Source organism: Strongylocentrotus purpuratus, unplaced genomic scaffold (assembly GCF_000002235.5).
Source record: "Strongylocentrotus purpuratus isolate Spur 01 unplaced genomic scaffold, Spur_5.0 spur5_scaffold_3, whole genome shotgun sequence".
Classification (NCBI taxonomy): Eukaryota; Metazoa; Echinodermata; class Echinoidea; order Camarodonta; family Strongylocentrotidae; genus Strongylocentrotus; species Strongylocentrotus purpuratus.
In genome coordinates, this window is record NW_022145609.1 from 22,103,990 (window position 1) to 22,129,795 (window position 25,806).

The 25,806-nt window shown below is 38.0% G+C and overlaps 1 protein-coding gene across 1 annotated transcript in view; it reads left to right on the top strand.

Moving 5' to 3' along the window:
• The window catches only part of LOC752994 (telomerase protein component 1), a 31,841-nt gene that overhangs the window by 3,623 nt on the left and 2,412 nt on the right, over positions 1-25,806 (top strand). Inside the window, exons 3-23 of the mRNA XM_030996268.1 lie at positions 2,076-2,144; positions 5,183-5,289; positions 6,327-6,460; positions 6,949-7,079; positions 7,616-7,711; positions 8,887-8,979; positions 9,882-10,075; positions 10,802-10,913; positions 12,824-12,931; positions 15,710-15,883; positions 17,088-17,275; positions 18,048-18,223; positions 18,609-18,774; positions 19,759-19,864; positions 20,437-20,565; positions 21,106-21,230; positions 21,922-22,054; positions 22,645-22,761; positions 23,599-23,742; positions 24,672-24,752; positions 25,429-25,587. Of these exons, the coding sequence (XP_030852128.1) occupies positions 2,076-2,144; positions 5,183-5,289; positions 6,327-6,460; positions 6,949-7,079; positions 7,616-7,711; positions 8,887-8,979; positions 9,882-10,075; positions 10,802-10,913; positions 12,824-12,931; positions 15,710-15,883; positions 17,088-17,275; positions 18,048-18,223; positions 18,609-18,774; positions 19,759-19,864; positions 20,437-20,565; positions 21,106-21,230; positions 21,922-22,054; positions 22,645-22,761; positions 23,599-23,742; positions 24,672-24,752; positions 25,429-25,587 (2,742 nt within the window). The remainder of the gene's footprint in view (positions 1-2,075; positions 2,145-5,182; positions 5,290-6,326; positions 6,461-6,948; positions 7,080-7,615; positions 7,712-8,886; positions 8,980-9,881; positions 10,076-10,801; positions 10,914-12,823; positions 12,932-15,709; positions 15,884-17,087; positions 17,276-18,047; positions 18,224-18,608; positions 18,775-19,758; positions 19,865-20,436; positions 20,566-21,105; positions 21,231-21,921; positions 22,055-22,644; positions 22,762-23,598; positions 23,743-24,671; positions 24,753-25,428; positions 25,588-25,806) is intronic.

The following is a 25,806-nucleotide window of genomic DNA, read 5'->3' on the forward strand; positions in this document are numbered from 1 at the left end:
CAAAAAGAATTTCCGTTTCGGTTTAATAAAATTTGGAGTGGACTATTAGGCTATTATTATTATTACTAGGAGGACCCGTGGAAAATCCACGGGATTCTAGGGGGTGGGTGGTTGTTAATGATGTGCTATCGATTTTTTAAATTTTCATGTTTGTTTTTCTATTTTTGTTCCCCCTTTTATTTTCAATTTCATTTTCCCTCTTGGTATAGGCCTACTTTTTATCATTTTATTCTTTTTCTACTCTTGTTATTAATATTTAATTCGATAGAATATTAACCTTTTGTTTGCTGTTTCATATATCATTTTGAAATGTTTTTTTTTATTTGTAACATATAATAAAACTTGAAGATTGAAAGAAAAAATTAAATAAGTAATTTGTAAACAAACTGATGCAAACTATTTTACGCTTTAACTTTCGTTTTCCCTTTCATTATTTATGATTATTGTTTTTCATTCATTCCCATATATATCCTTATTCTCATTATCCATTTCCCGTCCAGTTTCTTACGAATACTGTTCTCAATCCTCCCATTCTCATTTTTCATATTTTCACTCATCTCTAATTAGAACTTGTCCCAAATCAAAACATGAGTAACAATAATTGTTTAACTTGGCTTAACATACATTATTAAAACTAAATGTTCTATTAAACAAAATTATCAACAAAATGATATTTTGCATGGATGATACAAAGAACTTCAGAGAGGTCCCAGAGGTCTCAGTGAAAATATACAAATATTGACTGCTCATGAGGATGAAATTATCATTTCCAAGGTGGAGTTCATACCGGTCCTTCTATCACCCGAAGCAAAGCCGAGGGGGTGATAGAAGGGCCAGTATTTGAACGAAATCGAGGGAGTGATAATTTCCACCACCATCCAATTACAGAGCAGTCCTTATTTTTTTTGTTTATCCCTCATGCTTTCATTAACAGGTCAGTAGAAAAGAAATCCAACATTAAGAGTCTATTTAACATATTTACAGTCTTTCGGAGTTCAAAAGTTTCAAATAACCAACGCTAAACGAAATCAAACATACGGAAATCAAATCTATACAGTGTAGTGCAGTAACTGCGGCGCAGCGTAAAACGATGGCTTGAGCGCCGTGATGAACCGCCTGAGTTGGGGGCTGGAAGGCATTTGAAATCCTGTTTGCTCTGTGTGTGTGCATAAATCGCAGATTAGTTAGGCGTACTATCACAGATCTATTTGCGTTATTATTGTTGTTATTTCGAGGTAGTTTTCATGAAAAGACCAATAAAACAGAAGCTTGGACTATGAATATGTTGGCATAGATCACAGAATTTGTATAATTATTTTCAGAGTAAAGATTTTACGCGAAAATAGGTCCATGGTTTGCGCCAATTGTCGCAATCGCCACGACTCGAATCGAGTGTGTGTACGTGTGTGACGGTGAGCGTGAAATACACGTATACTATGGGCGCCTGGCCTACAAAGCATATCCTATAGAAAGACGCATAACACGGGTAAGCCCAACCCGTGAGAGCGTGCATTTCTTACACCCCCTCACCCGCGTGAGTCATCTGTTGATGTGTATTTCTCTTACACGCTACAAAGCAAATCCTATAGCAAGAGGCCTTACTCAAGATACGCCGCAGCCTTTACAATGAGACTTGCTACACCCGTTGACGCGAGTGGATTCTCGTCTATCGTGTGTCTCTTCGTCTCTCTTTGATAATTAGACAGAGGGCGGGTGCACGCCTTGCCAACTCGCTCTCGCGGGTTCGTCGCCTCCTCGCAATCCACGACGCCCGCCGTGCTCTCGTCCGCCCGTCCTCCCCGGCACCCCGAAACCGCGTTTAACGGCATGGACGTCGATCGCGGGGTCGAGGTGGCACGCGGGTTACGGGAGACAGGCCTCGTGGAATTGTGCCACCGTTCCCGCGCCACGGCGGAGGCGAGCGGGGTCGGGGAAAGGCGTTTTTGAGGAACCGTTTTGCCCCGTTTTGGACCCCCCGCGGCGATTTTGCGTATTAATAATATAGATTATTATTACAAGAACCAAATATTATTATTATATTATGTGGTTTCATTTTTAAACTTTTCCATTACCAGGTTTTTCCTGACTTGAGAACTTGGTGTGAAAAGAGGAGAATTCATCTGGTGGACTGTGATTTAAGATGGGTAAGTCTGGTGATCTCTTACAAAGACAGGATTATTGGGGTTAAAATGTTAAGGACTGTGTTACTTAAATGCCTCCTTCTATGGGTTTATTGTCGTTTGGTCTACAACCGGTTCATCTACTACCTGTAGTAATCTAATAATCATTTAATCGTGAAAATAATCATCAAATTTTTAATAGACCTTGTTGGATGGTAGACAGAATGGGCATTAGATAAACAGGGATTTAGACTGACTGAAAATTAGACTAAATGAGCAAAAGACCAAATGGTTAGTCGACTTACATGTTGTACATGTATTGAAGATTAGACCAAATGACCATTATACTAAATGGTCATTAGACCAAATGGTCATTACACTATATGATAAATAGACAAAAATTATTATTAGACCATGTGGATAGTAGACGAGCTGGGTGTGTAGACCATATGGGAATAATAATGATCCATTTTTACATTGCACCATTATACATGAATAAGTACTACCGGTATGCACTTAGAAAGAAAAGCAAAGAGAAAAATAGAGTACTGAGTGTCTTTTACTTGTTTACAACAATTGAATAAATATGTTTTCGTGGTGGACTTAACTTATCTATTGTGTCAATGTTTCTAAGTGAGTTTGGGAGGCTATTCCATGTGTCTGTCACAATAGGAGGAATGAAAAAATAGATTTTTTTTTACATAATCGAAAAATATCTGACTGGTTTATATACAGTGAGTAATTCATTTACAGTGTAAATAAGAGGGAGCTACAGTAATTCATCAAAACATTCATAAGCTAATAACAATATTTTAATAAATTGGATGCGAGACTGGACTGGTAAGTGGTATTAACCAATGTAAATTTCTTAAGACAGGGAATATTGAATCATGTTTCTTAGTAGTGTAATTAGCCGTGCTGCTGAATTTTGGATGGTTTGTAATCTTTGAATTTGGCAAAGTGCTAAATGAAAAAGGAGACTTTTACAAAGATAAAAAATGACTCATAATCTCATACCTGTAAGTAACAAAAGCAAAGAGGTAGATCAATGAACTGGTTGTACTTGTAGACCAAACAGAAATTCACCCATTTATAGAGGACATTATCAGGGATGCCAGTTTTCAGGCAATAGCCTGAATTTAGGCTTTTTATGTGTAAAAACTAGCTCATTTTAGGTGATTTTCAGGCCCTCTTATCAATTCTAACTGGCATCCCTGCATTATATTTCAGTGAGATGAATGCTTGTCATGAGTCTCTCACAAATGCTTTTTTTTAATGTATTACCGGTAGTGAAATTCCAAATCTTGTTAACAAGGTGTAATCGAGTGTAAGGACTCAAACATCACCTGTAAAAACATTATGATGGTGAACATTTAATTGAGTACAGGCCCTACAGGGTACATTGTACATGATATCCTGTTGGCATACCGTTTTCAACTTTTCCATGGTCAATTGTTTCTGCAGAACTGTCGCAAACTTTGGTGCTAATATTAAACATTTTAGTATTTTCAAATAAAAATATTTGGACCATTCATCTTTATTTTGTGTTCTAAGAACACTGCATGTGCTTCTTTTCCTTTTAAAAAAAAAAAAATTTAAGTTATTGGAGGGGGGTGTGGTAATTTAAATTACTTTATATGGTTAATTACTAAATCATTCAAACCCTTACCAAGTCTTGTAATGTTTAAGTGAATGTGAGAAATTGATCAATCCCATATTACGTTTCTTGAGAATGTGACATATTAAAGCTTACATCTTAAAGTTTTCAAAGCCACCTTATTCGATCAGTCTACTTTCATTCTTGGGTTACGAAAAACTACCCCCCCCCCCCAAAAAAAATAAAATAAATAAATAAATAAATAAATAAATAAAATAAAATAAATTACAAGGGGTATGAGTAGTTGTTTACTGTATACACATACATGTAATGGGGATACAGATCATACAGTGAGATCTGATATTATCTAATACCTAAAGTGTATATGATGTACATGTGTGAAGTGTTAATGATTTAGTTTTTTTATGATCTGCCATAATTGTGAGTTTTGTGACAGATGTACCTCTAAATGAAAGAAACCATCAACACACATACGTGTACAATAAATTTGTATATACACATGTACCTTCAAAAGCTCTGTGCAGCCATTCGCTCTTACATGTACATGTACACATATTGTTAGCACAATACAAGGTTGAGAATAGAGCTACCGGTATTCATTTACGTACAGGTACTGTGCATTGCACTCACAAAGGTATGAAATGTGCGTCATGGCAACAGCATCAACAATAATGGGGTAACAGGCATGACAGTATTGATTGGTCCTTGGGCTTGGATGCTAAATGTCATGATTAAGGTTTTTATATTGGACCAAGTGATGCAAAAGCACTCAATGTTAAATGGGTCTGTCTCAGAAATTAGAAGGGGGTAATTATTTTAATTTTATCCTTGAGGGGGGGGGGGGTCAAGGGTGTGCTGCGAAAATAAGAGCCATTTAAAATTAGCAATACCAGGTTCTGGTATCAGTACTAATGCACATTGTTTGTGTAAATTTAACACACGCAAGGGTACTTTTTTTTTTGCTTTTGCTTTTGCTTTCTCAGCCGGAAGGAGTAGATTCCAATATTTTTCATTAACCCTGTAAAGTTTTTATTCTTCAGTCATTAACAATATATTTCAATGCATGACAATCTGTGAAACAAAGTTGATAAATTATTATACATATACATGTACAACCTGTATATGATAAACCAGTACCTGTGATCAATACAAGTTTATACCAGGAGACACGAGAAACATGTTCTATGTATCTACACATGCACACATAACATTTCTCTTTAGAATTATGCATGGACAACCACAGAATTGACAGTAGTACAGTGATATCAATATCATCCATGTAAATGTGGGTGTACTGTGTGATCATTAGGCCAGCATTTGTTTTCATATACTTCCGTTTATTCAACATCAGAATGTTTCTCTGATGGTCTGTGTAATTTTGTGCAAATACACTTTGTATTAGTCATTGATGCATCTATTTCTATTCCTTTGTATTAAACTACAGGGTGTTCCAAAAGACACAACTTCAGAGGAAACACTGAGGACATGCCTTGGAGAGATAGACAGATGCTACCAGGATAACATCATGCCCTTCTTCCTCAATCTTACAAGGTAAATTACTGCAACACTGTGAACACTGCATATACATTAATATATAGCAGCTTACAGCTCAATAGATGTACATGTAATATGGCTGAATGTCAAATTCTCTGTAGTTACAGGTTACATGCAAAATGGGAGAGGTACAACACACGGTAAAGTACAGAGTTGCCAATATGTACATGTATTTAATTACTTTTGTATTTCTTATCATACTTCCTCAAACGTGGACTGATCCTTTTATTCTGATATTTTTGCTGTTTTGTTGTTGTTGAAATAAATCTTTATTCAGATAAAATCATGGATAACATCGTAGTACATATATATTCATAACAAAGCACTTAATCACATGTTTAAATGAGATCAAATCGAATTATATATCTTTATTTACTTGATAGCAGATTGTAAATCAGTTATCGTCCTCTTCCACTTAGAAATATTCAAATCTGTTGTCTTAGTTTTATTTTCTTCTACTATATTTTTGCTGTTAGTTAACGAACTTGTCAGTGTGAATCCCTTTAAGTTTAAACTTTTTAGATGTTTGTTTGTAATGAAAACAATTTCCCCAGGATTAAAGCCCGTCTGTACTAGTTTGGCCAGGGGCTTAGACCTCCCTGCAAGGTCACTGATAGGGGTTATCTCATCAAATCAGCTCTCAATTATCATAAGAAAAAGAGGATCATGGGGGACCAACAGGCACTGATTAGGCATTATTCGCTATATAGAGGGCGCAAGTAGTATAAGTAGTGCAGTGGAGCTTTACGTTTAAACTCTTTAAATGTGTGTTTGCAAAGTAAGCAATTCTCCTAACCCTGTAAGTTGGTGCTTTGATCGGATCGTAAGATCGGAGCGACCCCCTCGCACAAATATTGCACATTTTCGGCATTAAAAAAAAAAAAAAATGTGCCAATTTTTTCCCGATCATTTTCATTGATTGGCGATCGGAATTTATTATCCGATTTCACCTGATCAGCCAAAGATCAGCCCCCGATCCAATCGGTTACAGGATTAGCCCAGGATTAACACAGAGTCTGCTTCTCCTCTCACAGCGAGCGTTGTGGCTGGATACCCACAGCTCAGGATGTACCGGAGGCACTGTCAAGGGAATACCGCTGGGTACATGGTCTCTCAGTAACAGAGATGGAGATCCTCCACGGAGCATACAGGATAGACAACCCTAATTGTAAGGATTTAGAATATTATTTGAATTTTGATTTTAAAGATGACGTGACATTTGCTCTGTTGCCATTGATTTGCCCCTTTTTTATTTGTAAAAGATATACATTGTAGGGTTCGGGTTTGGTTTTAGGCCAGGTTTAGGATGAGTTATATTTGTAGTGTCTGGTACAGAGTTGAAGAATGGTGATGCTGATGATAATGATGATGAAGAAGATAATTATTATTATAGGGATGAGAATGATGTGATGATGATGATAATGATGATGATGGTGATGATGATGATGATGATGATGATGATGATGGTGATGATGATGATGGTGAGGATGATGATGGTGAGGATGATGATTATGGTGGTGGTAATGAGAATGATTTTGAAGATGAGGATAGTGATGTATTTGTTGTTTCTACTGCTGCTGCTGTTGCTATGATGACGACAGCGATGACATTTATGATGAATGTTCATTCCATTTTTTTATTTTTTATTTCATTCAGCCCTCTTCATGATCAGAGACACCAAATTCTTGAAGACACTGCCAGCTGAATTCAGGGATGAGTTTGTTGACCCTAACCCCATTGCCCCTCACAAGATGGAGGTCCTTAAACAAATGCTCAAGAACAGACTCGTGAGTATAAATAATCAAACCTCAACACCTTGGTCCTGTTACATAAAACTAATATCATTGATGGTAACCTTGCCATCAATGGTAACTAACATGGAATACTTGATTTTGATTGGCTGTTGAGCAATGTTACCATTAATGGTAAGTTTTATGCAACGTACAGGTCCCTCCTCTATTTATGTAGTTTAGGGTGCGCTTAGAATGTACTCTGGTTTTCTACATGTACATGATTCACAAAAAGCTTTTTGGTCAGACTATTTTGTTTTTAAATGGTCAGGGAATCACTGTCTCATACGTCCAATACTAGTGTTCTCCAGATTGAGTAGTCAAATCTTCCTGCACTTTTCCAAACAACATTAGCAACAGTATTAAAACAAAAGAAATATTAAAATACATTTGACAATGACAGTTATTGGTTTATAATCAAAATTATCTTCACCTCGGAGTAACATGCTCAAGCGCATAATTAAAATACAACTGTTCACGAATATGTATAAGGTTCCTATTAACCACCATGGTTAAATCTTTGTCTGTTTCAGGGATCACGTGTAAACTGGTATGATGTGGAATATGCCGGGGTCGATGACGACGGAAAGGTGGAACTGAACGGGCTCCAAGAGAACTTCGCAAAGATTGTAAGTTAATGGACAATTAAACTTGCTTTTAATAGCGGTCACCTTCATTTTGATTACTTATTCAATTTACATCTGGCTGCTTAAAAAGACTGGTCACTCGGTTTGTTCGATGATGAGGTTGCCTGGCCTTATACGGTCAAAGTTGCCATGGCTACCATCTCCCCGTAAAGGCTTCTTGTCTAAAGTGGCCACTCTTTAATACAGCCTGCCTCAAAGAGAGAGTTTGTGCTTTAGATTAGAACCTAGATATTTCTAAAAAGGCTGCCTGGCTGTTATTTTGCCACCATTCATGTTTCTCTAGGATTGATTAGATTTCCAGGTTTGATAAAAAGTATCTTTTTAAAAGGAGAAAGTGAAATGCTTTGTGGCTTTGGAAGAAAACAATTTGTTAAAGGGGGTATGTCACTGAGCGAGAAATGCTTACAAGCGTTGCAAAGTTTGGATTTGCCAACTATTCTGACGTATGTTGGCGAAAATCAGGATATACACGTACCTCTGCTATTAGCGACTTTAAGCAAATGTTAGCAACAGTGTTTGCGAAGACTAGCAAATAGTTGAAGGACTGCAATGGCACTTCGCTGCAGGCAATTAAGAAATACATCGCTACCAATTTGCCAATCCTTTGCCACTATTTGTGAATGTTTGGAACTTTTTGATAACTCCTGGTAAAGTACCTGGCAAATCTAAGGACCCAATCCTATAAAAAGGGTGAGCAACCTTCCCCAGCATTCAGATTTATATAGGAACCATATGGTCACATGGTCGCTAGCATTGGCGAATCATAAAGAACTTCAGCGACACTGTCTTACATTTAAAATGTTGATAAAAGCCTTCACTCATTATTGTTGGTTGGGAATTAATGGAGAATCTTAAAGGGAATGTAGCCTGATGAGACTATGTGTCTTTCCCGTGGCCTGACTCGGGGCCAATCGGGTATATACGACTATGGACAGCACAACTGCAGGAACCATGTGCATGCAACATACATGAACCAAAGCGCCAAGAGAACTTCAGTCTGTTTCATGAACGCTGACCATGTAGAGATTAAGTCACTGACTACCGTTAATCAAGTCCATTCATTTACGTGCAGTTGTCCAAAAGAAAACGTAGATGGCGTTAACCAGTATTTGCCAAGCTACACTCCCTTCAACATTTATGATTTTTCTATCTTTCAGGTGTATGACTTTTACCATAAACGAATTGAAGAGCAGTATCCTCTTCTTGAGACCAATCTGGATCCCTACCAATCAACCAAAGAAGCTCATGAAGTAAGTATCAAAAGTGAACAATTCTCGGGTTTCACAATCCTTGTGCCCTCATTCAGTTCAGTTGCGACAGTCACTCTAGCGCGGTAATTTTGGGAGATGGGTCGACAACTTCCTCGACAATGAGCTTGCTAGTCATTTATCGCATGCTGGTGAGACATCAACGGGAGCCCGCCCCGCCTCACTGCCGCCCAGTCCCGGCACATCATCATTTTCGCTTTTCGATCTGGATTAGATCTAGTTGACATTGTCATCATGGTCTTCAAAGTCTTCTATTGTGAAGCTGCAGAATCTTATTCTCATACATCTTGGAAATATTTGTCTACCCGCAGGTGCCTTTGATGGTACAAACGTTAGTGGCACATGTATTCTTAAACGTGAGAATTAGGATGTAATGATTTTTTCCATTATATACATAAGCTGATTTCAGGAAATTTTTGCTGGACTTTAGACAAATTTTCCAAAAATTGTTTATATAAAGTTTGGTGCTTTTATATATGTACATGATGCCTTGGTGATTTGGACATTGAGGTACCCAGCAAATCAAACCGGAGGTGAAATTGATCTCTCAAGAAATTAAATTATATTTGGCATTTTCCTAGAGGCTTAAGGGCTGATATCCTAATATCCTTTGGCAAGATATTAACCTGCGCTTGCTACTCTCCACCCAAGTGTGAAATGGGTACCCGGTAGAATGCGACCGTCATTGTTGATCAAACAGTTTTTGAGCGTCAAGTAACGCCTGGCTGGAATGCTCCCCAGGGAGTGGAGATTGTGCACACAGTTTGTGTGGGCAAGCACTGAATCCAATGACTGGGGTAATGTAAAGCGCTAAGAGACATTTGTGATAAGTGCTATATAAAAGCTAAATATTATTATTATTATTATTATTTCCATCCGTACAGTCATTCCTGAAGAGCCGCGGGGGCTCGGTGCTGGGTAGGAACGAGATCCTGGAACAGATCCAGGCCTACGTGACGAGCGTGGGAGACAGCAGAGCCCTGGTGATGAGCGGAGGGGCAGGCTGCGGCAAGTCGTCCATCATGGCTCGTACTGCAGACGTAGCACAGACCATGGCCTTAAACAAACGCATCCCAGGGTATGTATGCACATGTAGTTTTCAATAGACCGAGTATCGGTTAGCACATGTCCCAAGTGACCCAAAATATCCACAGATCTTCAAAACATGTAGAGGTCCCACTTTGTACCTTTTGAAATAATCACTCCTACAGTGATGGAGGTGCTACATAAATGGCCTTTGTTTCCCTTTTTCAAAAAACACTTCCATCTGTGTATCATGGAGTGCAATGCTTGTGTGCATAAATGAATAATGAATTAATACATAACTTTCATGAGCACGTATCCAGTATTTTGTCTCTGTGTATTTCACAAGTTGGTCTGCAATGACCTTTATCTTCTCATGCTCGGACTACAACTATGACCTGGCTTATCACCCAATGCTATCGGCCTTTCGTATAGATAAGGCCTGATTTAGGTACTACTTTAAGTAGGTCTGTAAAAAAAAAGAGAACAAAAATTGGTTGTCCAACTCAAGCAACCCATTCTTGACAAACAATGAAGAGAACAATGCAAGAGAGGCAACCGCTTTGAACTTTGAATTTGGGTATCAGAGAGCAGATGGGGCTGGATGTAGAGAGTTCCTTACAGACACTGCCATAGAATCTTTGTTCAATTGGGGGGGGGGGGGGGAGAGAATTCTGATTCAGTCACATTTGGTAGCTATGTATATTATGTTTTTTATTTAGTATCCCCAGCAAAAAAAAACCTGTAACATTGACTGTTGTATGATTTTTCTTTTGACTAGTGGAGGGGAAACTGGTTGGCATGTCTTCTACCATTTTGTTGGAGCTATCCCAGGATCCACATCCCTGGAGCTGTGTCTCAAACGACTTCTCAAGGAGCTCAAAGCTTTCAATGTAAGTAGAATGAATTGCAGGAAAGGGTTTCACTATTTTAAGTGTGTCTCTTTTCAGTACCAATCATCATCTTTAGTAACCTTAAAATGCTTTAGGCGGTTCAACATCATATAAAGGGACTTTTCCAGCAGTTGCCAGCTGTCAAATACTACAATTGATAGAAATCTATTTTTAGCAGACTATCATCAAGTACTAGTTAAACAGAGTACCGTATGAATGAGAGGCTCTGTACAGTTATTGATAAAGTTTGGGGAAATACATGTTGATTAAGAAAGGGCCCATACAGCTATGATCCTTGCGAAATGTTGCTATTTTATGGCTGTGCAGGAAAGGGCCTATGGGGTACAGTGTAAGCATGTAGTCTTTCAATTCAGACTCTCTAAGGGTGTGTGCCTGCAAAGAGTTCCCTGTTATTCCTTCATCTCTTCCTCTCCTTCTATTTATATCTTGCCCACTTATTCTCTCTATCCTTTTCCCCCTTATCTTCTCTTAATTGTAATGCTTGTGTATGCATATGTCCTTACTTGTTCCTCGCCTTACATCTGGTTCCCTAGCAATGCAAGAGACAATAGACCTTTACGATGCTGGATAACATTAGGGAGTGAAAGTGAAAGAGCAAAGTCAATATACCATGTCCTCGAAAGTGTTCTTACAGCTCTATACAAATAAAGTGCCAAGTAGTCGGCAAATAATGACCTGATTTTTCTTTTTTACGGACAAATGGATATTCAGTGAAACCAAATATAGTATTATTTTTAATAGGAGGATAGCTAATAATTTGTTGCTGTTGAATATCATGTTGCATGTTGCTATGAAATATATGTGAGTCTTTGTATCCAAAGACCAAATGACCTGTATCTACTTCACTTAGGACAATTTATGTATAAGTATTAAAAAAAGACCCTTCCACATATATTTGATGCCATGTTCCCCCTAAATCGGTCATTTCATGATTACCCAACTAGACTGTCAAACAAGTTTCACCTACCACTCTTTAGAACTTTATTAGCGAAGAAGTCTTTTATGTATAATGGTCCTAAATTTTGGAATTCTCTAAGTGAAGGTATTAAAAACAGTCCATCCCTAAATTCTTTCAAGAAAAATATAAAAACATTTTTGCTCAAATCTTATAGTAATATACGAGAATAATATGACAACAGTTGGTAATCATCTTAATTTTTCATTTTGGTCTTATGATCTTACCTTCCCAAAATTAACATTATAATTACCTTTTTTCGGTCATGATTTGTCCTGCTTTTTCTTCCTTCTTCCCCCTTTTCCATTTTCCTTCTTATCTGTTTTACTTCTCCTTGTTCGTTTTATCATGGTTGTACATTGTATGTTGTTTTGTAATATTGTCTTGTGTTTTCTAAGTCTTCGTAGGCAAAATTTGAAACATATATATTTTTATTTTTTTCTGGGGGATCCACAAACTACATGCACTGTTTTTTAATGGATCCCCCCCCCCCCATTTCCTCAGAAATTAAGAATTTCTTGTAATTATTTCATTATGTGCAAAGTTTATTTGTATAGTTTCCTGAAAAAATGAATTATGTATGAAAAAAATGTAATTTCTTTGTTTACCTTTCTGTTGGAAATGAAATAAATATGAATATAATATAAAGACACAGGGATGTATATGTCTTCTTGGTTTCAAGGTATTATTGATATAATCAGCATTTGACGTGATACTATGAGAAGTCAATCTGTATAAGATACCCTGTGATGTAAGATATCCAGGAAATCCAGTACTGATACCAATTTCACCATTGAAGAAATAGTTTGACTATTAATTCTAGTCCAAGGATTACAAGTGAAGTAGAAATTATCATTACGACATTCAAGAAGATATAGTTTAATTTGGGTAAATTACTCCAAGCTGTTTATTTATTGTATCGTGATATTTGTAGGAAGCCACCATGCCCAAGAATCTGGAGGCTTGCTGTCAGCTGGCTTGTGGAGTGTTGTCAAACCCGAAGACACAACCTATCATCGTCATCATTGATGCACTTAATCAGGTATGTTCACGGACAACTTTGTAAATGAGCAGGGAGACCTATAAAGGTACATTCAGGTGTGTTTTCCAATAAATTGCATCGATTTACCCTTGCATCAAAATTTCATGTGTTAAGGAATGTGGAGATGCAAGGTTTGGGGGTAGAATAATAAGGCTATATGACCCCTATGCATCCTATCTGGGTCTTGTTTCATAAAACTTGATAACAATAACAAATGCTAAATTTCTATGACAAATTAGCTCTTAGCCAATCAAATACCCCCATTTAAGTAGGTTACAGTTATTGCAACTTGTTATTGATTAAAAGTTAATGAAACGGGCCTTGATTTGTGTGTGATAAAATATGAAAAAGATCTGACTAAAATTCCTGATGTAATACTATCGGTTTTCTAGATACAAAGTAATAAAGAATGAGCAAAAAGTAGAATTACAAATAGATGGTTTCAATGGGAATAATGTATATTAAAGGGAAATCCAACCCAAATAGAGAACTACTCTAAAAGAAAGCAGAAAAATCAGAGAAGCAAACTGATGAACCTTTCAATTAAATCTGACTAAATATAAGAAAGTTATGAATTTTTGAAAGTAGTAATCACTATACATGTACGTATGGGCACTTCAAATTGGCCGAAGTGGTAATGTCAATGTAATGTACATGTAGTGCCCGACTTCTTTCCCATCTGTTCCAACATATAAAAAGACTGTACTTTAAATTTGCCAAAAATTCATTGCTCAGGAAGGTCTATTCTTTTAAGAGGACCTATAAAAATATGCTACCTATAATATATTTTGAGTAGTGCCCCAAGGGAGAAGGAACTCATGAGAAAACAGAAATTAATGATATTTTTTAGGCCTGAGTCATGTCGGATTTTCATAAACCGGGTCCCGACGGCCTTGCACCGATCGGGTGTCCCGAAATCAGCTCGCAGGATTTGTCACTTGTCTGTATAAATAGCGCGTATCATCGGTATGTCCCTTAAAAGTGACCTTTTTTATCAATCAAATAAATCAACACATGCATACCTCGGCTCAGATCGGTATATTATTCCATTTGACATTATTTTCATCCATGATTGGCGATGTTTAGTGCCATAATCGTGCCTCTAAAAGTAAAAAAGCTGGGGCAAAAATAGAAAACAACATTCGAGGCGCCATTTTGATTCATGCAGGTTGAATAAATTGGGTCAAAAAATATGAATGTTAGAATAATAAAATGGCTTTTTAAAACATTCTTCTTTACAATATACCGATCAAATAATTTTTTTAGACAAAATAAAACATTTATCTCTTATTTTATCTCTTGTTTTTTTTTTTTAAGCTGAAAATTACTTAGTAATCACAAGAAGTTTCGATACGGATAGCTGTTGCAAGGCAAGTTCAGACTAGTCTCGGAAAAATGCGCAGTGCACATCGTTAGCTGTAATGCGTGCCCAAACGAACCCAAACAAAGACGTGATCATAACGAGAAAAAAATCATTAAAAACTACGAGAGCACAATTGGAAAGACAACTACTCAAAATGATCGTAAGCAGATACATAATTTGGAGGAAGAATACAATAGTTGTCCAAGAAAAGCCACAGAAATAGTGATAATCGAGGAGTAACTGGGTACATTTTTATCGCAAGGGGCCTTCCTGCTGCAAATACTCGAATCCTTTGTTATACTGCTTTCTACCGTAGAGGGCGGCTAGCCTCGTGTTCAATTTAAACACGTGTAATTCGGAAATCGCAGCAGGGCCCTTCCGATAATGATTGTACCTTTAGTAACTCCTTAAATATCACTATTTCTGTGGCTTTTCTTTAACAACTATTGTATTCTTCCTCCAAATTATGTATCTGCTTACGATAATTTTGAGTAGTTGTCTTTCCAATTGTGCTCTCGTAGTTTTTAATGATTTTTTCTCGTTACGATCACGTCTTTGTTTGGGTTCGTTTGGGAACGCATTACAGCTAACGAGGTGCACTGCGCATTTTCCGAGACTATAGTCTGAACTTGCCTTGCAACAGCTATCTGTATCGAAACTTCTTGTGATTACCAAGTAATTTTCAGCTTTTAAAAGAAGCATACGGTGTTCAAAATCAAAGAAAAAATATCAATTTTGTCTTTTTAAAATTATTTGATCGGTATGTTGTAAAGAAGTACTTTTTAGAAAGCCATTTTATTATTCAAACATTAATGTTTCTTTCAACCTGATTTATTAATCCTGCCGAGAGACCCGGCCAGTACAGTAGCTAGCTAGCAGCTGGCAACAACAACCCCATGGGGCGAACTGCTCTGCAACCCATATTTATATCAGCAGTTCGGATTTATTCAGGATGAGCTAGAATATGATTGGTAATAATTAAATACTTAAGTTTTAAGGTGGATTGATTTGTGTGTGCAAAACTGCAATTTCTTACATATTTCATTTTTTTATTCGGAGCGTCGGTTCTCAAAAAACGAAACCGGGACCTGACGGCAACGGTCGGGTCCCGGTGTGATCGACCGTACCGACTCAAGCCTAATATTTTTGTACACGGCAGATGGGAGAGTTATCCACGTCCTACGTCACAATCCACTGACTGAACTCCGAATTTGGGATTCGCATAGACTTAGTGATCTCATATTGCAAACATTCATAACTTCCTTACTATTGGTCCGATTCATTTCAAACTTTTGCCATTCTGTTTCTGTAATTTGTCTGCTTTCATACAAATCAACTTATTACAAGGATTGGATTGCCCTTTAAAGCACCTGATAAATTATATATTCCATCTTCTCTTTCTCCTGTCATTCTAGTTTGATGATGATAAAACCACGTCTGTCCTTAGCTGGCTCCCCAGGAAGCTAGCCCCTCAGGTCCGGGTCATCCTGGCTATGATCGACGATACACCACCTCACAAGGAGCTCCACGAGAGGGCCATCAAACCTGAGGAGATCATCGTCACACCCCTTGATATGTCGGCCAGACAGGTAGGCCCCAATTCACAAAGGAGGTTTGTCGACAAACCTAGTTTTCTGTTCGTCACATGACACGTTTCGATGCGTTTCAGACCAAAGTTCAACAAACCTAGGTCAGAAATGCGTCATATGACACACATACACCTAGGTTTGTCGACAAACCTCCTTTGTGAGTTTGGGTCATTGAGTTTGAAATGACAATAAACAGAGATTAATAAATGTTTAATTTGTCCATGTTTTCTTTTCTTTTCTTATTTCCCTCAAACTCTAATTCTTTCTTTTTCTAATTTATTCTGCTGTGAATAAAAGCGACACATTATTGGATGAATGGACCATACTACGAATGACCTATATAATACCCTTTAATACAAATAGTATACACAACAGAAGTTTACATCTAATATTTCTGATGTACAAAATTTGTGTTGGTAATTATTTTTAATGATGCCTTAGAAGTAAAGCAGTGTAGCCTTGTAACTGTGAGATCCTGGGTTTAAATAAAAAATCCACAGTTAGTGCGGTTGGAATTGATCCTTAATTACATAGTCTCTCAGATAGCACTTCAAGCTGTAGGTCTCATAATGAAGATAAGCGTGCCTTCTCAGCATTGAGGTACAATATATCGAGGGTTCAGTGACACAAAGACGTAACTCCATATTTGACCAAAATTGGTATTTGACATCAAAATATTCAGAAAAATGTGGACTTTCCAGGAAACACAAAGACTTAACTCCAACCAACACCCCAAGTCAATGGCTAGTGAAACATAGACTTGACTCCTTAAGGCCCAAGTGCTCAGTGACACTAAACCACTTTTTCTCAAAATGGAGTTACGACTTTGTGTCACTGACCCCTCAATATGTACATTTATATATTTGCTGTTATGAAAAAGGGCTTTTGGCATCGATCTAATTCTGTAATCTCTCATCTCATTATAGTAGCTGTTATGATCACAATTTCCTTACTTATTTACTTATATATAATTTTGCTGTTTTATAATTTTCTCAAATGTTTAGATTTTTTTCTCTAACAAAGTTGTACATTGTATACTGGGGCCCTGCTTACAAGCAACCTGCTTGTTAAGGGTATCCCTCCAAGTTTATGTTTATATTATTATTTCAATACAATGTGTCAATACTATGTTATATTCGCTCTTTTTTTTAAAGATGGAAAATAAATTGAAATTTAATTGAATTGAATCTCATCCTTATTACAGCAAATTGTAACCGAGATGCTGGGCAAGTACAACAAGAAGTTAGGAGAGGATCAGATGGCCAGCCTCCTGTCCAAGGAATCGTCCCAGAACCCTCTCTGGCTGTCCGTGGCGTGCGAAGAGCTCCGAGTCTTTGGTCTGTTTGCCAAGGTGACGGACAAGATCAACAGTCTGGCCGATGGCCTCCTAGAGTAAGTCTCAGTCCTGATAATTACCAGATTTTTAATGTATTTTTTTCCCCCCAATTTTTTTTCTCCAGATTCCCCCCTCCCCCCCCCCCCCCCCCCCCCCCCCCCCCCACCGAGTTTATTCATATTTTCCTGATTTTTCCTGATTCTTTTCCAATTTTCTTACTCAAAAGGGGGGAATGTTGTTAAATGTAGATGCCAGTTTCCCCCCCCCCCCCCGAATCCTTTTTTTTTTTTACCCAAGGGGGGCATAATTGAGGTGAAAAAAAAGAAAAAATTTAGTGCTATCTTCCCTTAAGTCTCTAGAATCTTGTACTATACTACTCCGTTTTAGCCTCCTATAATTCATTTTTAATTCAGACCCCCTACCGTAAATCACTGTGTATAAGACGCACCCCTATTTTGGGGGCATAGATTTTTTGTTCTTTTTGTTTTGCCGACTATGTCTGTTGGCAGCTAGCCAGGTCCGTGTTGTAAAACCCACCCAAGGAAGGACTTTCATTTAGCTGCTAGGTGCTGTTGAAGGCACTGATTTGTGCTTGTGAATTTGTCACAAATAATAGTAACAATGTCGTTCTTAAAACTAAAGATGACAGACAGATTTTCCTCTAAGTCCAAACAGAAATCCAGACATACAGGTAGTGTTGTTCTAGTGTCCGCGTGGTGAGTCAACACACCGATTACTGTTTTGTTTTTATTTGTTTTGTACCTGTGTATAAGACACACCGACTAATGAGTCTAAAGAATTGAATTTTAATCGTAACTCTTTCTACAGGTTGCTGGAGCAGGTGTTCACCCGCTTTGAGGAGGAGAATGGAGGCATGCTCCTGGTGGCTACCCTGTGCCTCCTGGAGTGCTCCGCTACAGGTCTCCTGGAGACGGAGCTTCTCCTGGTCCTGGGAGACGAGGATAACCTCATGCCTGCGGACAAGGACGAAGACAACAGCAAAGGTAAGAGTACTCGAATAATAAGAACAGGGTTTGACAAACTCTAGCTCGGCAAATTGTAATGGCAAGTCAAATCTGCTTTTTCACAAAAGTAGGTATGTTGCCAATATTTCCTTCTTTCTTTTATTTTTGCCTTTTTTTCTCCTTTTTTTCTCCTCCTTATTTTTCTTCATTCTCTTCTTCATTTTATTCCTTTTAACATATCAATTCAATGACGGTACTGAATGTCTTAATATCATATTTGCCCATTTTACATTGTACTATTTGCATGTATATTTTACCTGTTTTATTGGTAAATTCAAAGATGTGTCAACTTTTAGCTGTGACTTTGAATTTTCATCAATAAGCCTTGTCAATTCAATTGAATTCAATTCAATTCAATGTGCAGATCGTGGAGAGAAAGAGAAGGGTAACAAGGATGCCTCTCCCCTTCCCGCGATGAAGTGGGCCGTGGTGTACCGGGCCCTCAAGCCGTTCATCAGGCCGTTCGGAGACAGCGGAGAAGGCAGGCTGGACTTCTACCACAGAGCACTCAGCAAAGCAGTCAGGAAGAAGTAAGTGCATGTTGTTCGTTTCCCACTACAGTCAAACCTGTCTATAGCAACCGGCCAAGGGAAACACAAAAAGTGGTCTTTGTAGACAGGATCCTTTAGTACACGTTCCAATGAGAAACCATTTTCAAGGGAAGCAGAAATGTGTTCTTTGTAGACAGGTGGTCTTTGTAGACAGGTTCCTTTAGTACATGTTTCAATGAGAAACCATTTTCAAGGGAAACAAAAAATGTGGTCTTTGTAGACAGGTGGTCTTTGTTAACAGGATCCTTAAGTACATGTTTCAATGAGAAACCTATTTCAAAGGGAACAGAAAATGTGGTCTTTGTGGACAGGTGGCCTTTGTAGACAGGATCCTTTAGTACATGTTTCAATGAGAAACTGTTTTCAAGGGAAACAACAAATGTGGTCCTTGTAGACAGGTGGTCTTTGTAGACAGGATCCTTTAGTACATGTTTCAATGAGAAACCATTTTCAAGGAAAACAAAAATGTGGTCTTTTTAGACAGGACCGTTTAGTACATGTTTCAATGAGAAACCATTTCCAAGAGAAACAAAAATGTGGTCTTTGTAGACAGGATCGTTTAGTACAAGTTTCAATGAGAGACCATTTTCAAGGGAAACAAACAATGTGGTCTTTGTAGACAGGTGGTCTTTATAGACAGGATTGTTTAGTACATGTTTCAATGAGCAACCATTTCCAAGAGAAACAAAAATGTGGTCTTTGTAGACAGGATCGTTTAGTATATGTTTCAATGAGAAACCATTTTCAAGGGAAACAAACAATGTGGTCTTTGTAGACAGGTGGTCTTTATAGACAGGATTGTTTAGTACATGTTTCAATGAGAAACCATTTTCAAGGAAAATTAGGGACTTAATTTTCTAGTGCTTATGATACCTCCACAGGGGCATCAAATATATCAACATTTTAAAGAACTACTGTCCATTCAATTTTCAAAATTTTACAAAACTTTGCATTACCTTTAAGGTACTTTGACAACACAACAGCCAATCGAGTGTGTGACAGATCATGGTGGCACAAGAGACTTGCGGACTTCTTCACAGACGTCAAGTCTGTGGATAGGAAGGTGGAGGTAAGCTATTGACAAAGCTCTAGAATCTGGTAGGGGAGGTGCGCCTAACAAGCTACCACTCTTATGTGCTCTTACGTTCGTTTTCTGTTGATTTATGTGTCTTTTTGTGATATTTATGATTTTATATTTACCCCGAGTTCCAAGTAGGAGTGTCGTGGTCGAGTTGTTTAAGGCACTTGACTGGAGATGCAAAGGTAGAGAGTTTGAATCCCAACACGGCACTAATCTCCTATGGCAAGATATTGCTACTCTCCATCAGGTGTTGAATGGGTACCAGGTAGGATGCGACCGTCATTGTTGGTCAAACAGTTTTTGAGCTGAGATTGTTTTTGAGTGGAGATTGTGCACACACACAGTGTGTGCTGGCAAGTATTTAATCCAATGACCGGGGTAATAGTATATCTGTAAAGCGCTAAGAGACATCATAGATGTATTAAGCACTATATAAAAGCGGAATATTATTATTATTATATTACATGTACATGCTTAATGCACATGTGGTACTCATCATTATGATGCATGTTACTTACTTCTACTTTCAAGAAGACCATTCATTCTTGTTCTGACCGTAGGAACTGCCCATCCATCTGCTGGCCATCAGAGACCTGGACAGACTGCAGAAGTTCTTGACGGACTGGTCGGTCTTTGACAGTCTCTACAATGAGGACTACAGCACGGTACTGCTGAAATACTGGAGAGAGGTAGGATATTTTCTCAGTAGACTTGTATTCTGACTGCTGTAGGAGGCCTATGCGCTATAAACAAGATTTTATTAGTATTATTTTTATTATAATTATCATTATTAAAATATATATGCAGACAGTAGTGTGATTAATCTTGATGCAGCTATTATTTGACGTTGATAATGACATGGAACAAGCTAGAAATGACCCCCTGTTTTATCAAGCAACAAGGATCTAGGAGTTTTGTTGTATAAAACAAAGGATGCATGCTTTCATTTGTTCATTAAACAATCTATCCGCTGTCGGCCTGACAGCTTCATTCGATAGATGCACACATCCTCAACCCGAGTTCAGGGGGGTGATTCACAAAGCCTTCTTTCAATAACAAATGACAAAAATCAGTGACAAATCTGCTGATAATAACCAATCAGAAGCAAGGATTTCAGTAGCTTATAACAAAAACTGTCATTTGTCACTGATGATAAGTTTTGTGAAATGGAGCTCTAAAAGAATGTGAAATGAATGCATGCATCATTTGTACTCTGTCTCGTCTTGTAGGGTTTTGGCGCAGACTGGCAGGACAAGATACTAGCGACGTACAAGGAATCGATGCAGAAGTTTGCCGATGAGCATGAATCCAAGGAGGATATTGCCAGGAGATATGAGCAAGTTTCCAGAGTCATGTAAGTGACCACTGTTAACCAGTCGGCACGACCATGTTCATGAGCAGGGCCTCGTCTTGTAACGAGTTACGATTGATCCAAATCAATTGCAATTCCCCTATGTGTAACTTTGCCAAAGTTGACCACCTATACAATACTACAAACAATAGCAACATATAAGTTGCTATGTCAGACATGTCAGATTAAACTAATATTCTAGAATAGACAATGGTATGTAATTTCCCCCAGCTTAGCACACGTTTATAATAGAATTGTATGCTTCCATACATATGTACAATACATCATCATTGCCTTTGTCTTCCTGGTGATGCTACAGCATGTCTGACATAGCAACTTGTATGTTGCTATTGTATTACGTATTGTAACAGGTGGTCGACTTCGGCAAAGATACATACCACTTTCTCAAGTTAGCTCATTGATGACTGACAGATGATGTCACAATGGAAATGAGATCTGGAGGTTTTTGGGGTGGAGCTTAGCAAGTTTGAAAAACAAATATTTCAAAAAATATTTAAAAATCTATGAAACAAATTCAGAAGTTTGCATATCAAAATATGAGATGTATGCAGGACTGCACACCAACAGGAATGCACTTTTATTTCGAAGTCATGGGCCCTTTAAAGGTCATAGCATTGCCATTTTGCTAAGGCAAATGATACTGATTTTCTTTCGTTATACCTTGTCATCACAGCAACCAGTCGGGCAAGCACATGGAAGCCTATGCTCTGCTTGAGAAGGCCATGGAGATAGAGCTGTCCGAGCTGGGAGCCAGACCTGAGCGTATGGTGGAGCTATACCATCTGGCGTGTATAGTCTATGATGAGGTAGGAACTAACTGGAAGTGTGGTTGTCATTGGTGTTTGGATGGATTCATCGTGCAGGACTACTGTTACGCCTTGTCTTAGAAATATGATAATTGGTGCCATAGCTACAGTACAGGGGTACATGCTCCCCACTTTCACCCTTATTGTGTTGCAACAACAAAAATAGGGAAAACAATATTTTAAAGGAGAAAAAGAGCATGAAAGAGAGAGAGAGAGAGAGAGAGAGAGAGAGAGAGAGAGAGAGAGATGCAGACATGGAGAGATAGAAAGAGAGAGAGGAGGTAGGAGAGGGGGGGGGGGGGTTCCAGAAAAAAAGCAATAAAATGGCCTGTACCCATCAACAGAAGCATGTCGGGCCAGTGATACACTTTGGTTAACCTTTTTTCTTTGTAGGGCAGCTGTACCATTCAAAACACATCAAAAATGTTTTTTTAGTTTCCTTCCTTTCCTTTGTGACTTTTCATTTATTTGTACAATTTGTACCTTTTAATGCTGTACCTTTTATATGATACATGACACTTAATTGACTGAATTGAAATTGAAACTATAACTCAACACTAATGCCTTTTCCCCACTTGATAAACTTGCAGAAACTGAAGCTGTACGAGTATGTTGATCCTATTCAGCTGAAGGAGCTCAGACCGGCGATCAACTTTGCTCGCAAGTCTATCGCTATCAGGGAGACACTGGAAGGAGAGGTTCACAAGGTAATAATAATAATAATAATAATAAACACATTACTAATAAAGCGCTTACCACCGAAGTCTCTAAGCACTATAACAACAAACAAAATAGACTGATAAACAATTACATTTTAAAATAACAAAAAAGTGCAAATAAACCTACAAATTACAATAGATATGGAATACACATCAAAGTGAACAGAGTTAGTTAATTGTCCAAATTAAATAGGAATAAATGTGTCTTAAGACTACTTTTGAATTGATTAACAGTTTGACAGTTTTTGACATTTAAAGGTACTTGAATATTTTACTTGAGACATTTGTTAACTCTGACCAACAAAGCTATCATCCACGTTGGTTGTAATGTGCATTAGTTTCATCAAACATGAAAAATGCCAGGAAAAGCAAATTTTTTTGAAGTTCTGTTTTTGAATTTCTAATTTTACCAATCATCATTTGACACAAATAGATAGTAGAAAAGAAAATACAGTTCACATTAGCAATGTTTTCACATTTGATTGGCAGTATTCCTTATTATTTTGTTAATGTATTTTCACTTTGAGTACATTCATTTTCTTTGGAGTTCAGTATTGCAGTTCAAAAATCTGACTTTTCTTTTGAATAGTGGTGCAGCTAAAATAAAGTGTTTTTTGTTTGAAATAGTATTGCAGTTCCAAAGAATGTGTTTCATTTTTTGGAATAGTATTATACAGTTTTAAAATCTATAACTCTTGTTAGGAAAAAAATTATGACTTTTCCTTGAAATGTATTGCAGTCAAAAAAAATATAAAAAGATGCCTGTGTTGCCAATTTGGTAGAAATGTTATTCAACGCCCTTATCTTTGTCCTCTGGTCGCGTAGTACAAGCATGGCCGTACACTGATCCAGCTGGCTTTCAACCTCCAAGCCTGGATGGAGTGTGGTGGGGACAACACCCTGAGCGAAGCAGAAGCTCTCGCAGAGGCCAAGGTCAACATCGAGAAGGCAATGGACATCTTCAAGAAGGTGAGAGAAAAAAAAGAGTACAAAAACTTGTACAGTCAAACCTGCTTTAGTGACCACCTCACCTGTCTACAAGGACCACCTGTATAAAAAGACCACATTTTTTGTTTCCCTTGAAAGGGTTTCTCATTGAAACATGTACTAAAGAACCCTGTCTACAAAGACCACTTTTTGTTTTTCCCTTGGGCGGTTGCTTTAGACATATTTGACTGTACTTGTATGTAAAAGGAGATGTTGTAGCCTAGTGGCTATGTACTTGGCTCTCAATTCAAGGGTCGAGGGTTCAAATTCTGTCCAGGTACCAGTGTCCTTTGGCAAGACAGTCATCCACATTTGCCACCCTTCACCCAGGTGTACCTGTTGCACAAAACTTACCATTGATGGTAACTTTGTCATCAATGGTAACTACCATGGAAACCTTGATTTTGATTGGCTGTTGAGCCCTGTTACCATGGTAGTTGCCATTGATGGCAAAGTTACCATCAATGGTAAGCTTTATGCGACGGGCCGTGTTAATTATTGGGCTAATAATTGCAGGAAGAACAACATTGATTTGATGACACTTCCCGGGGTAAAGCAAGTTTTATTATTATAATTATCATAAAATATATCTGTATATGGAACCATTGGCTTGCGAAGACAACCCCTATGACAGGAAGTAAGTTTCCTTTCTGGCTATCCCCAGGCACTGGTCGGTGGTATTTCATTTGTTTTACTAATGTTGAAATTTAATGAATAAATGAAAATGCAATCCTTATAAACAATTGAGTAGGCTAAATTTTCAGTCCGCATCAAGTTAAGAATTAAACGTACACACTCTCTTTCGCTAATTTCTCTCTCTCTCTCTCTCTCTCTCTCTCACTCTCTGTGAGTAGTCCTAGTATTACAAGTGAGGATTAACTTGAACAATGACTTTTCATTTTTGTTTTCAGCTTGGTTCCGACGGTCATCTTGCCGATGCGACGATGACCAAAGGAGTCCTGGAGGAGAGAGGCTGTCAAGGACAAGTGGATGTGAGTACAGTCCTATGGATAGGATGTTAAAAGAAAGGAGGTCCCATTTGCAGGATAGCTACAATCTATGTGTATTTGCATTATGAAGAATGTATTGCCCTTTTTGTAAGGAGCATAGTAAATTCCTTTGCAGTTTTAAAGCCCATCTGTACTAGTGTACAGGAGGGATTAGACCACCCTGCAAGGTCACTGGACAGGTGGTTTTTTCATCAACTCAGCTCTCAATTAACATAAGAAAAAGAGGATCATGCGGGACCAATGGTCACCGATTATGCATTGTTTGTTGTATAGAGGGCGCAAGTAGCTATAGGTAGTGCAGTGGGGCTTTAAACCTGTATTTCCTTTGAATGAATGTTTATCAAGACAAGCATTCAACATATCCGTTTCTGCTGCATTTCCACATTGTGTTAGATACCAGGGGCCAGTTTCACAAAGCCTTTTTTCAATGACAAATGACAAAAATCAGTGACAAATCTGCTGATAACCAATCAGAAGCAAGGATTTCAGTAGCTTATAACAAAAAACTGTCATTTGTCACTGATGAAAAGTTTTGTGAAATGCCCCCCAGGAGTTTTAAAAGTGAAAAATAAGCTTTAGATCCTTAAATTGGTAACCATGCAGTCGCAAATTTCCTGAACATTGTGCGGTAACTTAAATCTGTCTTGTCTGTCTTCAGCTCTACATGGAAGCCTTGGACCTGTGTCTTCAGGCGTACGGTGAGTTCTGCGTCCTGACGAGTCGACTCTACCTCAACATAGGCATCATGTATGAAGATAGACGGGACTACAAGGAAGCTTATCACTGGTTCATCAAGTGGCAGGATGTCTGCGAAGAGGTAGGGCAGGTCATGTTATTTACAGACTTCACCTTCAAATCATCAAATATCCCATTCATTACAACAGTTGGCTCTATTAGCAACCAGTCAGGAACCTTCAAGCCGATCGCCTGTCTGATTATCAAGATATATATGATTGAAATGCAAATCAAATTTTGCGTTTTCCTAACGGTTTTCATAACACTGCAGTCTTTATGGGAAAATGAGTATGGTAAAACC